General features: G+C 37.8%; 1 protein-coding gene across 1 annotated transcript; it reads left to right on the top strand.

Annotated features, from left to right (window-relative positions):
* The first annotated feature begins 287 nt into the window (after positions 1-287).
* LOC133292755 (uncharacterized) lies at positions 288-7,190 on the top strand. The gene is made up of 9 exons (XM_061491208.1): positions 288-438; positions 679-883; positions 2,231-2,321; positions 3,914-4,059; positions 4,556-4,799; positions 5,049-5,153; positions 5,240-5,422; positions 6,086-6,287; positions 6,604-7,190. The coding sequence occupies exons 1-9, from the start codon at positions 288-290 to the stop codon at positions 7,005-7,007; spliced, it is 1,731 nt and encodes a 576-aa protein (XP_061347192.1). The 3' UTR covers positions 7,008-7,190.
* Positions 7,191-16,881: the final 9,691 nt, after the last annotated feature.

The following is a 16,881-nucleotide window of genomic DNA, read 5'->3' as shown; positions in this document are numbered from 1 at the left end:
AAGAATTTTTTTATTATATTCATATAAAAGTAAATAAATTTTATTATAAAAAAATACTAATGAGATCACTCATTTTTATATAATTATGACAAATATTTTGCACCAAAATCATAAACATTTTTTCCTCTTACATATGTCTAAAACATTTTTCTATAAAATTTCCTGCAAACAAAGTCATTCATTCACGGTTTTAAAGTGCGTGTCTTTGGACTTTGGTTCATCAGTTGTTCCATTTTAGCTTCAACTCAGCATCACAGATTCACAGTGGAGAGAAGTACTACATCTACATGGATTGCGTGTACATGAATCCCAATGAAGCCATTGAAGTTCGTGTCAAGCACCTTCTTTCTCGTATGACTTTGAAGGAGAAGGTTGGTCATATGACCCAAATTGAACGTTCAGTTGCTACCCCCTCCGCCATTAAAGACTTCTCCATTGGTATCTACAACCCCATATCTATACTTAATCAAAGTTTTGAACTTTTTGGAACCTGGAATGTTGCTCAGCTTTGACTTTCAAATTTGAAGTGAAAGAGAGAGTGTGTTTTCTGTTGAAGCATTTTTTGGTAAGCATGTGCTTGTTACTTTTTTTCTTTTTTTTTTTGATAACAACTTGTTACTTTTTTTCCTTGGTAACTGAGTTGTTTCTTTCTTTCTTTCTTTTTGTGTATCTACCAAGGGAGTATATTCAGTGCTCCGAACAATGGACCTTTTGAGAAGGCACTGTCATCGGATTGGGCTGATATGGTGGATGGGCTTCAGAAGTTGGCACTTGAATCACGTTTAGGCATACCTATTATTTATGGGATTGATGCCATAAATGGTAATAACAGTGTCTATGGTTCTACTATATTTCCTCACAATATTGGCCTCGGAGCTACCAGGTTAGTGTTCATTTTGTTTTATATATACATGGATAGGATATTATGTTTAACTTTTGGGGATTGCGAATATCATGTTACAGGAAGTAGGATCAAATTCCTGCTGACACAGTTTTAGGTGGGACCATGAATTTAAAGAAAAAAAAAAAGAGTTATGCACGACAATCGAGGTTAGTGATGTTAGTGCAGGAAACACTGTTTCTCTTCCAATAACATTACAGTTATATTTCCCTTACCTTTTACCATAGCTAATTTACCTATTTTTTTCAACACCGTCGTGTCAGAATCTTTAGAAAATAGAGAAATGACGAAGTTGAGATTTTGATTTAATGATATTGTTGATAAGTAGGTTGTGTAGACATACAAAAATTATGGATACAATATTAATAGGTCAATTTTAAAAGATTAAAGGTCAAATCACAACTTGTATCTTTTAAATTTGACCTATTGACCTCACCCTGAATTTTCCAATTGACTATCCAATGTTTGGTTTATTAGTAGAAAAGAGAGTAAACCCTTAATTAATCTTCCAAAGTTTAGCGTATTACTAATTAGTTATATTTAAAGATATTTTTCATCAAATTAGTCCGATAATTATTAAAGTCATCCTTCTGTGTTATTATTTCAGTCTTCCTTCCATAGGAGAATGTATGTGGCGATTTTTTAGATATTTCAAAGACTAATTTAGTTTGAAAAATCTTTGAAAAACTAATGCGGTGACATGTTAATCATTAGAGGACCAAATTTAGGAGTTTACTTTAGCAAAATTCTTCCTTGGAACGGTAATTTTCAAGATTAGTCATTCCACACGAATTTTTGAGAGCTGAGACATTTCAATGTTGATAAGGCTAATTGCCAGAATTGGAAGTTGAGGGGTAATGTGCATTTTTTTCCTATAAATCAGATCATGATTTTCCTACCCCCGACGGAAGGGTCTTTCCCCTTATGGCCGGTTGTGGGCAAGGAGGGATTCGAACCCCTGACACCGTATGCTCTAATCCTCTGAGCTACCGAGGCTTTTGCTTCTGTGCAATATATAATGACTGAGGAGGCTAACTCTGGTTGGTTAATCCGATCAGTTCATCGATGGTCGGCAAGTGATGGTGATCCACTCTGTAATCAATTGTTAGAATCAATAAAGGTCCGGACAATTTTGTCATAGCAAAAATATGTTCAAGACCAAATAATTTCCAGTTCTTTTATTCTTCTTGGTTGTAAAGTGCAAGAATTCACCTCCTGATTTGACCGGAGATTTCTACTTCCACTCAATTAAATTGTGTTTGTCTTGATAAGCAATTTTTGCTTTTATCTTAAACAAGTTTTGATTCTTGATTCATGGTGTGCTTGCAGAGATGCAAATTTAGTTCAAAGAATTGGAGCTGCAACGTCACTTGAACTTAGAGCATGTGGAATTCACTGGACTTTTGCTCCTTGTGTGGCAGTAAGGCATCATAATCAACCAGTCATTATTTGTTCTGAATTTGTTATCCTGATAAATTACAGCTGTAGCTGGGTTCTGCTAAATGGCACTTTGATAAGGACCTTCTACTCAGATTACTAAAATAAGGACAGTAATAGAGATCCTTGGCCTGAATAATCAGGTTTTTATATATTTTTCTAGAGACAATTACAACTGGTACAGTAATTCAAAGACAGATTACAAGAAGAAAGAAAAATACAACGAAATGGAAATTAACTAACTGTACAGAAATCAGAAAAGGATAATTCTAGAGGAATTCTAGAGCTCCTAGTCTCTCCCAAATCACCCTAAGGTTCCAAATGGCCCAAAAGATACCTCTCCTCACTTCCCTGCTGCCTTTTAACCACCTCACCCTCTCTCTTTGCCACCTCATCCATTCTAACAGAATTGGAGCTTTCCAACAACCTCACCTCTAGAATATTCCCTTTATGAGTTGAGTCATCCTTTCTAAATAATTTCCTGTGGCAATTCTTATGATAAATCATTAGTGGGGTCCTATCACACTTCCCTTACTGTTAATACTTATTTCTGATTATATTGTGCATAATTGTCAAAGCTTGCTTGAAAGGAAACAATACAAGTTAATTGCTATAGAAATAAAGAAACTTCGAAAGTTCAGACACTCAGAACATCAAAATTTTCTGTGGTGGATTTCTCATTTGATGGCTACTATGGAAGCTGTGGAGTCTGTCTTATTGTGTAATCTGGAATATTAATACCTACCAGAAAGGTGCAAAGGAGGGGAATTGGGTACTTCTTGTAGTGAATCATTTGAATTTTGGTCCAGATCAAATGAAAGTCAATTAAAAAGATGTTTAAATACTTTTTCCACTACCCAGTTGATGTTTTGACTAGCTGATTTGCTATAAGGGTCATTCATGCATGCAAGGTAATGTGACTAAACAACTATCAACGTATTTTAGACAAAAACATATTAAAATTCATTTTTTGGCTAAAAGTCATTTCATCCAGTTCATATAATGTTGACATTAGTTAGACATGGATTTGTATTTTTTACTTCATCTTGTGTTGGTAGCATGACAGAGGCAATACCACATGACTCTTGAGAATGATAGAATGCTTTAATAATGGAAAGATTATAATAAATGACCAACATATATTCATGTCTACAAGTAAGGATCAAAAACCTTCACAACATAGTAATTCAATTCAAATTTCGATCTACTTAACCTGAGGTTAATTGGTCCTTACTTGTAAATATTATTGGACCTTTGTCCTTAAAATTGTTTATTTTGTGTATTTAATATACTTAGTACTACAGCTGTACTCTTATTCTATATTGTAATACACAGTCTCTTTACTCATAAAAATAGAGGTGTATTGTGATACTCACTTACATATTCACGAAAAAGGGTTCTCTCTGTAATGTTCCTTCTTTCTACAAAAACATACAGACAGACTTAAACTTTAGAGCTTAAGAACTCCTAGGATAATTAAGATATTTTATGTTGTGTCTCTTTTTTCTTTATTTTATGCCTCCTAACATAGATTAACCGTGAGTGTGCAACTCACTCGTATCGGTGAATGGACAGGTCTGCAAAGATCCCAGATGGGGAAGATGCTACGAGAGTTACAGTGAAAACACTGAAATAGTCAGAGAGATGACTTCTTTTGTTTTAGGCTTGCAGGGCAATCCTCCAGAAAGGCATCCAAGGCGCTATCCATTTGTGGCTGGGAGGTAGACAGAAGCCATCAATATAACTTCCATTGCATATAAAATTTACATATCTTTAGAAAAATTGAATATAAATTGTTAAATATCTACTGCCATTTAATAACAATTCATTAGAGAATTGACTGCTGGAGGACAACACTTATTTCTTCCTTTGATTATCTTTTTTTTGTTGTTGCTTTTCTGGATCATTTTTCCTAGTTTCTGAATTCGCTGTAAAAGAAAATAATAAAGAATGAAAAGCCGAAAAGCCTTTGTGAGCATCCTGAGGTTTTTGAGAAAGGTTCTATTTTACCTTCAATCCGTGCATCCTCAGTTATGCTGTAAAATGCGATATACTGATGATTTCAAACTATTAAATTTGTTAATTTTTCCAAGTTTGCATGCTCACCTATTTTTCATTCTGTCCATGGGGAAGGCTAACCATCATTTCCAAAAGTTGATACTACGCACCCCTATATCTTTATCAAAGTCATTTTCATACATCTAATTAGTACTTCAGGAACAATGTTATTGCATGTGCCAAGCATTTTGTTGGAGATGGGGGCACAGAGAAAGGTGTCAATGAGGGGAATACTATATTATCATATGAAGACTTGGAGAGGATCCACATGGCCCCTTATGTGGACTGCATAGCGCAGGGAGTTTCAACCATTATGGTCTCATATTCCAGCTGGAATGGAAACAAACTCCATGGTCATCATTTTCTGCTAAATGAAATTTTGAAAGGAAAACTAGGCTTCAAGGTAGAATTTTTCTGAGAATTGTATTTTTTAATCAATGGATAAAATAATCAAATTGCTTTGCAAGCCCTGTTCATTTATTGCTTTCCAGTATAGTATCAATCATTGCTGTATTATGAGAGTACATGCTAAAATCATTTACACACTTTTGTGTAATACTATGCTACAGTAACATAATTGAAGTTGTTTTGAATTTTCTTTGATTTGTGAATTCAAATAAAGCATTTTGATTAGACCAATGCTCCACTGTAGGGATTTGTGATTTCTGACTGGGAGGGAATTGATGAATTATGCCAACCTTATGGGTCAGACTATCGTTATTGCATCTCCTCTGCCATTAATGCTGGAACTGACATGGTATAGATCTTCAATTACCATAAGATTTTAACATAGATTGCTTAATTTCATTTTGTATTCATTTATATATTCAAGAAAATATGCAGGTGATGGTCCCCTTTAGATATGAAATATTTATGGAAGAGTTGATCTCTCTAGTTCAATCAAGGGAAATACCATTAGCCAGAATTGATGATGCTGTTGAGCGGATTTTGAAAGTGAAGTTTTCTACGGAACTTTTTGAATTTCCTTTGACTGACAGATCTTTGCCAGATGTAGTTGGTTGCAAGGTAAGCAAAATTCAGCTCATAGTGGATTTCTCTAGTGCTCCGGTTGCATTTTCATAATCTTATTTGAATATTATAATATACATCCATGTTTGATCAAGCTGAATCAGTTTAACCATAATCTCCATGTCAACAATAATTTGAAGAATACAAACAGAACCTTTAGTTAGATTTATTCTGTGTTGCAAACTTCACCAAAATGATTCTCTCTCCAGTTCCTTGTGGCTGAAGTTAGTTTTTAAGATTTTATAATATTGATTTCCTTTGCAAATAATTTTTATCCTAATATATTTAAAAGTCTGTCCTTATAGTGCACAAAGGCTCTCCCCGACTTTGCGAGGGTAGGGGTGAGGGTCGATTACATGTAGTTTTACCTTAATATTTTTGCAAAGAAGTTGTTTTCTAAACTTCAACCCATGATCTTTGGTCAAAAAGAAGCAATCTTACCACTACTCCAAAGCCCATTCTCTCAACTTAGATTGTTGTACAAGGAAAAAAATATCCTAATTAACCATAATTTAGATAACTATAGCTCCTTTCCGAACTGAAAACAAAAATGATATGATTGCTACAATGTTGACATTTTTATACTTATTTATCATCTGATTATATATGTGCAGGCATAGTAATTGATAGATTTTGTTTTACATCAAATTGTTTGGTCAGCTACATAGAGATCTGGCACGTGAAGCAGTTCGAAAGTCCTTGGTTCTGTTGAAAAATGGAAAGGATCCTAGTAAACCTTTTCTCCCACTGAACAGGAATGCTAAGAGAATCCTTGTTGCTGGAACTCATGCTGATGATGTCGGGTATCAATGTGGAGGATGGACAGGTATTAAGAACGGATCTAGTGGCCAGATCACAATTGGTAAGCCATTGTTTGTTTCATTTCCAATGCTATACATTCATTCATTAATCTTGATGCTGCTTTGGAGTTCATGTGCTTTCTATTGTCCTATATTCTAGAATAGTAAATATAAATTATCGGCAACCATTGTTTCTGTTATCTACTATTCTAGAATAGTATAAATAAATTCTCTACACTCATTTCCTTGTCCAAAGTTTTAACCATATATGTCTGTTACTTCATATTTCCTGTATTTTACGCAATTGCTTTTTCTCTTGCCACGTTATTAGGCTTGATAAACATGGTTGCTAGATTGCTTATATGACTATCATTTCAGGCACGACTATTTTGGATGCTGTTAAGGAAGTTGTGGGAGATGAAACAGAAGTTATTTACGAGAAGTATCCATCAAAAGACATAATAGAACATAACGAAGTTTCTTTTGCCATTATTGCTGTTGGTGAAGGTCCCTATGCTGAGTGTGGAGGTGACAATTCAGAGCTTGTAATCCCGTTTAATGGAGCTGAAATTATAAACTTAGTGTCTGATAAGATCCCAACACTAGTGATTCTGATATCTGGAAGACCTTTGGTCTTAGAGCCATGGCTGTTGGAAAAGATAGAGGCTCTTGTTGCTGCTTGGTTGCCAGGTACTGAAGGACAGGGAATCACAGACGTTATCTTTGGGGATCATGACTTCAAGGGTAAACTACCATTGACTTGGTTCAGTAGAGTTGAATAGCTTGATCAACCAGTTGATGGAGTAAATTCCTGTGACCCCTTATTCCCACTTGGTTATGGTCTAGCCTATAATAAGGAGAATTTACATGACTAAGTACTTGAGTACACCCTAAGACTTGACCAAGGATTCAATATCAGGAGTTTGTGAACAATCTTTTCCTCTTGGCTCAGTTATCGTTATTGTATCTCCACTGTCATTAATGCTGGAATTGAAATGGTATAGATCTTCAATTACCATAATATTTTAACTGCTTAGGGTGCATTCTCATAATCTTACTGGAATACTATAATATACATCCATGTCTGATCTGTTGGGTTTAGTATGCTCTTTTCACTTAAGCCCAATAGCTTTAGTGAGAGTGAGCCCAAAGACCAATTATAACTCATGAAGCTTAGGGTTAGTTTTGGATTGGGCAGAGTATATAAACTCTCTTTCCTCCTAGTGCCTCAAAAAAAGGTTACAGACATCAGAAACACAAAGAGGCAAACGTTCATCATCTGAACGGTTGCCTACACGACCACCTGATCATCCCCCTTGAGTCATAGCCTGGAAGATCAACCATAGAGCGGAATTGCGACCGTTCGTGGTGCGTTGCTGCAGATCGTGAGGCTTGAGGAGGAGAACAGAACGTGAGAAATTGTCACGCTCGCTACTTCATCTCAGGTAATCAAAGCGGTGTTCTTCATTCCTCATCGCATCGGTACGATGCGCTTCCGCGTTTCTGATGATATACCTTCAATTGCTAAGCTGAATTAGTTTAACCATAATCTTGCAGGATATCATAGAACATAACGACAGTTTCTTTTCTTCACCAGCCTATCTGATCTCATAATAATGTTGAGAGGACATGTCCTTTACCGTTTATATTTGTCCATAAATGCTTAAATTATTAACCTTGTTGCATGATATTCTGGTTTATTATTTCATTCCCAATAGTCCTCGGAGACTTGTGTTTAGTAATTCTAGTTGCAAGGCATTAATTTGAGCTTCGGTTGCAAAGTTTGGTTTAAGTTTTGAATCCTCAGAAGCAATTTAAGGGACAATAATGATTCACTTGAAGCTAACGAAGGAGAGTCAAAGATATATAAATACGGTTTATGCAGTGATGGGCTTGAAGAAAAAGTTGGAGGGAGCCGAAAAAACTGTTTTCCTCAAAAATGTTATGGTTTGCCTCTGCCTCTTAACGTGGAGTCAAAAGAATCAAAAGCGTCCTTCTTATTAAAGTGCATAGACTTATGTATTTGGTAATGAAATTAATATTTTAACTTCTTTCAAAATCTTAAAATTTTGTAAAAGAAAGAATAAAAGAAAATTGAACCAATAAATATGCTTGTAAACTGCGATAACTGATGAAATCAGGTTATTGACAAGCCCAACAATTAATATATGAAACTACGATAATATGATATTGTGGTTGTAAAAACTTCTAGCCATGACTTTAAGCAAAAACGGTAAATGCTAAGTCATGATTTCAGTATTCTCTTTTAGTAGTCCTTATATATAATTTTTCTCTTCAAGTTACATAACATTAAATTTATTTTATTTTTTTCATATATTTCTATAGGTCTTCAAAACTTTTCGGCAGCCACTCACAAACGAAGATCTGCCGCAAAACCAGCAGAAAGAGTGAAATTATGGGTCATTATTGAATGGAGTTGTAACCGGTGTAAGTGTTTGATGGAAATAAGAATAAAGTGACCAAGCTGCTTTTTAATTCCACGCGCAAAAAAAGCTTTGCCTTTTGAAAAAGATGGTGGTTATCCTAGTTTGTCATGTAGTGTTGGTAAGCTAGCTGAAATTGACGTACGCGGTGGTTGTTTTATTTAAGCATATATACATAATTAACTCCTTGAGTAGTATTCGAGATTTTGTCCAAAACAAGGGATTCAAGTTTCATCATACGATATTCTTAGTGCCAGGTTTTTAGAAAGTGGCATATATATACATATATATGTGGTTAAAATAACGTTTTAAAAAATAAAAGCTTATGAGTGATGATTTGCATCTTTATTCAAGTGCAAATAGTAGGTTTTATTTCAATTATTGCTGCTTTGGATATGTATCATCAATGATGTAACTAATTAGCTTAAAGATTCTCCGTCCAAGGAAAGGTCTGAGCGTGTCTTTGCGCTAGTGAATGAGACAGAAAGTGAGAGAGTGAGTAGTGTTGGGAAAACTCGGTTCCCTTAAGCTCGGCTCAGGGGCCTTTGTGCGGAAGTCAATCAACAAGATCCTGATCTCGGATCTCGGCAATACCTCAACCTGAACTTCACCAGGTCAGGCAGCGCAGCGGAAAAATCAAAATGAAAACAGAGAGAGAAGAAGAACACAACCAGATTTAACGTGGGAAAACCTTCTCCAATGAAGAAGTAAAAACCCACAGGACCTAGTCCAGATCAAAAATCCACTATGAAAATAATGGTTACAAATAATCAAATACACCAATGTGGTGGTTAACTCAACCTCTCCAACAATGGTGATAATCAAACTACCCTAGAGATGTTTCACTCAAAATCTCTCTAGAGATATCTCAAATGCAAAGCATAAAGCTTTTGCTCAAACAATCAAATAATTCTCTCAAATTTGTTCTCTCAAATCTGACCTCTCAAAATCTAACCTAACCTCCACCCTCAACTAATGAGTATATATAGAGGAGGTGGAAATTAGGGTTAGGGTTAGGAAACCCCTCAAATGGGCTTGGGCTTAGCATTGAAGGAGGAAGCCCAACAAATCTCCCCCTACGACTTCAATGCGTCGGCTTCAGCATCAACCCGGCTCCTTCACAGCAGTCTTCAAATTTTCTTGCTGGAACCGGCTTTGTCATCATGTCGGACCAATTTTGGTCAGTGTGCACCTTGACGAGTTCGAGCTCACCACCTTCCACCACATCCCGGATCCAGTGATACCTCACATCAATATGCTTAGTGTGGGAGTGATAGGTTGAATTCTTCGCAAGATGGATTGCGCTTTGATTGTCACAACCCAGCTCGTACTTGTCTTGATCATGGCCGAGTTCCATGAGGAACTTCTTCATCCACAACATCTCTTTGCTTGCCTCAGTAACGGCAATGTACTCAGCCTCAGTTGTCGATAGTGCAACACATTTCTGAAGTCTTGATTGCCAAGAGACAGCTCCTCCGGCAAATCTCATCAAATATCCTATAGTCGACTTCCTCGAGTCGGCGTCTCCCCCTAAATCAGAATCTGAGTAGCCTTGCAACTCGGCTTGGCTTTCTCCAAATCGGAGACATAAGTCGGTCGTACCTCGGAGGTACTTGAAGATCCACTTCACTGCTTCCCAGTGCTCTTTGCCGGGGTTTGACAAATATCGGCTTACCATTCCTACGGCATACGCCAAGTCGGGTCTAGTGCAAACCATTGCATACATCAAGCTTCTGACGGCGGATTGGTAAGGGACCTCCATCATCTCATCTTTGTCTTCATCAGATCTCAGACATTGCTTTTGGTTCAGCTTTATGTGTCCGGCTAGGGGGGTGCTCACTGTTTTGGCTTTGTCCATGCTGAATCTCTTCAAAATCTTCTCAATATATTTCTCTTGACTCAGCTACAGTAGCTTCTTCTGTCTATCTCGGATAATCTTTATTCCGAGAATCTACTTTGCAGGGCTGAGGTCCTTCATTGCGAAGGACGAGTCAACGCCTTTTTCAGGGCGGCTATCCTCGATTTATCTTTCCCTACAATAAGCATGTCGTCAACATATAATAACAAAATCAGAAAATCTCCGGCCTCATACCTCTTCACAAATACGCAGTGGTTGGCTTCAGTCTTCTCAAATTTATGATCAGTCATGAATGATTCAAACTTCTTGTACCACTGTCGAGGTGCTTGCTCCAAGCCATAGAGACTCTTCTTCAACCGACATACCATGTCTTCTTGGTCTGGAGCTTGGAACCCTTCTGGTTTCTCCATATATATTTCTTCTTCTAAATCACCGTGAAGAAATGCCATCTTCACGTCCATTTGTTCTACCTCGAGGTCCATTGAAGCCGCCATGGCTAACACGGTTCGGACCGAGGTCATTTTCACCACAGGAGAAAAAATCTCCTCAAAATCAACTCCTTTCTTCTGATTGCAGCCTTTCACTACAATCCGATCTTTGTATATCGGCTTTTGCCCGTTCTCTTCATTCTTAATCTTGTAGACCCATTTATTCTTCAAAGCTCGTATTCCTTTAGGCAACTCGGTCAGCTCATAAGTCTGATTCTCGTGCAAAGACTTCATCTCGTCTTGCATTGCCTTTTCTCATTCTTCTTTCTCTGAGCTCATCACAGCCTCATCATAACTCTGAGGCTCACCGTCTTCAGCAACAATGGTGTATTCATCAGATGGGTATCTTGTAGAGGGTCTTCTTTCTCGAGTTGGATATCTCGGCTGTTCTTCAGCTTGAGAACCCGGTTCATCATTTTCATCCCGGATCTCATCATCAACTCGAACCTCAATGTCTTGGTCATCTTCAGCTTGTTGCTGGTCATCAATTTCTTCATTCTCTTGATTTTCTCCCCCTGCTTCAGCTCGGACAGGAGGGACGGGTTCTTCATGTCTGACAGTAACCCGGACTTTGGGCTTCGAGATGTCATGAATGTTCTCATGCTCATGAAAGATCACATCTCGGCTTCTCACTATCTTCTTATTGATTGGATCTCAAAGTCGGAACCCGAACTCACATCTCGGCGAACCAAGATAAATGCATTCTTTAGTCTTTGCATCAAGTTTGGCCCTTTCATCTTTAGGGATATGCACGAAAGCTCGGCATCCAAACACTTTCAGTTGATTATAGGCCGCTTTCCGTGTCCAGACTTCTTCTGGAATTTCTCCTTCAAGTGGTCGTGATGGTGAGAGGTTGATCAAGTCAACAGCTGTTTTGACGGCTTCTCCCCAGAATGATTTCGGCATTCCGGCATTGGATAATATGCTTCGGACCTTCTCTTCAATAGTTCGGTTCATCCTCTCAGCCAGTCCATTCAACTGTGGAGTCTTGGGGGGCGTCTTCTCAAGTCGGATCCCGGCCGCTCTGCAGTATGCATCAAATGGGCCGCAATACTCACCACCATTATCAGATCGGACCACTTTCAATTTCTTGCCAGTCTCCCTTTCAACCATAGCATGAAATTCTTTAAAGGATTGGAGTACCTGGTCTTTAGACTTCAACAAATATACCCACACTTTGCGGGAATGGTCATCAATAAATGAAACCAAGTACTGAGCTCCTCCAAGGGATCTTTCCGACATGGAGCAGACATTAGTATGGACGAGGTCAAGAATATACCTGCGTCGTCTAGGTTGATCCGGTCTCACAAAAGAAACCCGGTGCTGCTTTCCAGCTAGGCAGTGCGTGCAACTCTCCAACGCTTAGCCTTTCAACCCGGTCAATAATCCTTTCTTGTTCAGGATCTGTAGCCCTTTCTCGCTCATGTGGCCGAGGCGCTTGTGCCATAGCTCTAAGCTAGGTTCATCTCGAACAGAATTGGCTTCTCCGCCATTGATCTTTCCTTGCATCACGTACAAGGAGCCTTCTTTCTTACCTCGGGCCACGACCAAGTTTCCCTTGGTCAGCTTCCATCTAACACTACCGAAGTAGTTCACTAACACGGCATCATCAAGTTTGCCTACCGAGATTAGGTTCAAACGCATGTCAGGAACATGCCTCACATCTTTCAACACAAGTCGGCATCCGACATCTGTGGTCAGAGTTACATCACCGACACCAACAATCTTGCTGGTCACTTGATTTCCCATCTTCACGACTCCAAAGTCACCACCTCGGTAAGAGGAGAAAAAACCTTTGTGTGGAGTAACGTGGAAGGAGGCACCGGAGTCAACAATCCAGGTGCAGTCATCATAAGCAACATTCAAATAATTATCCTCACCAAGGAGGAATATCTCAGCATCAGGATTTGCAGCCACCGCAGTGGTGCTCTTGTCTTCCCTCTTCTTGGGAATAATCTGATCCGGCTTCACAGAGCCGTTCTTCTCATCATTCTGTAGGGTCCAGCAGTCTGGCTTCCTATGGCCTGTCTTTCCACATTAAAAGCATTTTAACTCATATTTCGGCTTTGACCGACCTCTGGACTTGTCTCGTCTGTCACGACCTCTACCTCGGCTTTTGCTTCTACCGCGGGAGTCGGATTTCCCTTTGTTCTCAGCAACGTTGGCCTCAGACGTACTCGAAGTACCTCGTTCTCTTCTCCTGGATTCTTCGCCCAGGAGGCTGTCTGTCACGACATCCATCTTCAATTTTCCATCTGGAGTCGAGTTATTCAGGGTCACCACCAGAGTATCCCAGCTTTCTGGCAGCGAGCTCAACAGCAGCAATGCCTGCAATTCTTCATCAATTTTCATATCAGCCTTTGACAGCTGATTCACAATACGTTTGTAGGTGTTCAGGTGTTCAATCATGCTCATGTCGTCCTTGTATTCAAGCTTAACAAGTCGGCGAACCAGGTGTGCTTTGTTCCTGGGAGTCTTCTTCTGAATCATGGACTCTAATTTCGTCCACAACTCATACGCGTTTGTGAATTCGGACACGTGCTCAAAGAGGCTTTTATCAATATATTTCCTGATCGTGGCTACCGCCTTCTGACTCAGGATCTCCCACTCCTTATCAGTTTTACATGCCGGTCTCTCATCAAGGATAATGGGCTCATGCAAATCTTTGCAGTAGAGATTATCTTCCATCATCTGTCTCCAATATGTGAAATTGTCTGCGGTCAACTTGAACATATCTCCATCATGAGTTATGCCACTGGTCTCCATCTCTTCTCCCTCAGAACCCGTCGAACTTGGGCTCTGATACCACTGTTAGGAAAACTCGGTTCCCTTAAGCTCGGCTCAGGGGCCTTTGTGTGGAAGTCAATCAACAAGATCCTGATCTCGGATCTCGGCAATACCTCAACCTGAACTTCACCAGGTCAGGCAGCGCAGCGGAAAAATCAAAATGAAAACAGGAGAGAGAGAAGAAGAACACAACCAGATTTAACGTGGGAAAACCTTCTCCAATGAAGAAGTAAAAACCCACGGGACCTAGTCCAGATCAAAAATCCACTATGAAAATAATGGTTACAAATAATCAAATACACCAATGTGGTGGTTAACTCAACCTCTCCAACAATGGTGATAATCAAACTACCATAGAGATGTTTCACTCAAACTCTCTCTAGAGATCTCTCAAATGCAAAGCATAAAGCTTTTGCTCAAACAATCAAATAATTCTCTCAAATTTGTTCTCTCAAATCTGACCTCTCAAAATCTAACCTAGCCTCCACCCTCAACTAATGAGTATATATAGAGGAGGTGGAAATTAGGGTTAGGGTTAGGAAACCCCTCAAATGGGCTTGGGCTTAGCATTGAAGGAGGAAGCCCAACAAGTAGCACACAGATTGTTAGAATCCTTTGATCTTGGCAACTAGAGCCGGCAAAATAAAATCGACTCGGCATGTCAATCCGTCTCACCCGTTAAATGGGATGGAGCGAGCTAATTTTTTCAATTCATCTCAAAAGTGAGGTGCGATGGGGCAGACTCGTTTTTTGACGGGTTGATGGAGGGTATAGACGGGCCGAGATGGATCAGTATAAAATAGGCTCCGGTTGGCGGACTAACCCGCCAAACGGGACGGAACGAACCAAATTTTTCAATCCAATTTCAAAAGCGAGGCGGGACGGACAACCCACTTTGTCACCTCTATTCCCAACTTTAATCAAAGAGGATTAGTGGTACGTAATCGACCATGCCATTAGCGTGTTGATCAAGTTTTACTTCAGTTTTGAATTTTGGGAAAAGAAAATTTAGGGAAAACATTTTAATTCTAAATTTTTTCAATTATCTTTATAATTTCTTTCCACTATTGAGATTCTGGTTTAATAATGTTGAAAAGCAATAGCTGGTAGGCAGAAAAAGAAATAAGTAAAATATTTTATCCCTTAATTTAAATATGCACTTAATTAAAAGATATCCACAAAATCACTGTATTAGTAATTTAATTAATTATTTTATGTTAATTGTGGTAGACCACAATACTTGTGCCATTGGATATCTATCGTGTGCGTGGAATTTAATAAATTATAATCCTTTATATTAGTAACAAAATAATCTTATATTAGTAACAAAATAATCATATATATATATATATAGAGAGAGAGAAAAGTATTTCTACAACCACTTTAATAAGGTTGTCTACAGCTACCGAGCTACCCCTTTTTCACTAAGTACGACCGGTCGTACTTAGTGATAAAAATAAAGTTGTTCTTTTTTTCTCTTTCCTCAGACATTGTTGGCTGACGTGGCGGAGAGCGAAAATGCAATTTTAATGTACGACCGGTCGTACTTAGTAAAAAATGGGTAGCTGTAGAGAAGCTTATCTAAAGTGGCTGCAGAAATATTTTCCCCATATAGGGCTTATCGTTTCTCAAGCTGCTTGAGATAATGTTATCTCCGGCTACTAAATCATAACCGTACAAAGATGGATCAACGGTGATAAAGGAAGAGAGAGAAAAAGGGAATCATAACCATTCAAAGGTAAATCAATTAATATAACGAAATAAATAAACAAAACGACGTAGTTTTGGGGTGGCCAGAGATAAACTTATCTCAAGCAGCTTGAGAAATATTTTTCCCATATATATATGGTAAAATCATTTCTGCTCGCCGCTTTACGTACAGCAACGACAGGTGTATGGTTATAATTCCCCACATTTAATGCTTTTATCCTTTGTATGGTTATGATTACCCGCATTTAATACTTTCAAGTATACATATGGCAAGTATTTGATCGCTTTATGTGCAGCAATCAAATACTTGTCATATGTATACTTGAAAGCATTAAATGCGGGTAATCATAACCATACAAAGGATGAAAGCATTAAATGTGAAGAATCATAACCATACACCTGTCGTTATTGTACGTAAAGTGGCTGTAGAAATGATTTTACTATATATATATATATATATATATATATATATATGGCTTTTATATTTTTGTTATTGTTGCTGAATTTTTTTTTTATAGCATAGAAAGTCAAGATACATATGCAGATTTTTTTTTTTTTTTTAAATGGTACCCAGTTTTTCTGTGTGCAAAACCAAAAAAATGATGCCGATAGATAAAAAGAAATTCTTATGTTGCAGGAAAAAAAATTATTCTCTTACTAATAGATGAGACAGATGGAGCCCAATAAAAATATTAGGGACCCATCTATTCATGTGTCAACAGAAGAAAAAGATGACAAAAGAAAAGTATTATTTTTATATATATATAAGGTAAATGATTTTTTCGGTCAACAAAGATATATTATTTTCGATGAGCCTGAAATGATGATGTTTTGGAATGAAAATTTAGATATTTTTGTAATTATAATATATTGCAGGATTATATTAGTCTTTATTATTATAATTTTTTAATTTTATAATTTTAAAATAACGTGGTATTAAGTTCATTGGAAATAAAGAAATATTATTCCATAATGGGATCTGATTAAGAAAAGCTAAAGACTTCTTTTGCCAAAATAAAAGGTTAGCTTCTTGTCTCCGTAAATGGGATCAACGATTTGAGCCGAGATGCAGAGAACAGTGAAACATTTAATTTTTTGTTTTAAGGGCTGCACCGTACATATAGAATCACAAAGACTGATGCTTTCTTTGGACTATGTGTACACAGTACTGTACTACTGTTACAATCTTACAGGACCAAACCCACTTTGCTAAGAATATTATAGCTGTCTAATCACTCTTGAATCTCACTTTGTTACATATATTATTCTAATTAAATAATTAGTGATCGACCTAGAAGGAATCTTCTCTTTCTAAGGGAATCCCTAAGGAAATATCTCATTTATAATCATGAACCGACAGACAAAAAAG

The sequence above is a fragment of the Gastrolobium bilobum genome, unplaced genomic scaffold, assembly GCF_033153095.1.
Source record: "Gastrolobium bilobum isolate Gb01-03AN ecotype WA unplaced genomic scaffold, APGP_CSIRO_Gbil_v1 utg6105, whole genome shotgun sequence".
Taxonomy (NCBI): Eukaryota; Viridiplantae; Streptophyta; class Magnoliopsida; order Fabales; family Fabaceae; genus Gastrolobium; species Gastrolobium bilobum.
The sequence above is the reverse complement of the archived record's forward strand: the minus strand, read 5'-3'. Positions and strand labels throughout refer to the sequence as shown.

Coding starts and splice junctions, on each gene's coding strand:
- LOC133292755 (XM_061491208.1), top strand. CDS start 288: ATGGATTGCGTGTACATGAATCCCAATGAAGCCATTGAAGTTCGTGTC. Junction 2,322..3,913: donor CTTTTGCTCCTTGTGTGGCA/GTAAGGCATCAT, acceptor GTGAATGGACAG/GTCTGCAAAGATCCCAGATG. Junction 6,288..6,603: donor TAGTGGCCAGATCACAATTG/GTAAGCCATTGT, acceptor CTATCATTTCAG/GCACGACTATTTTGGATGCT.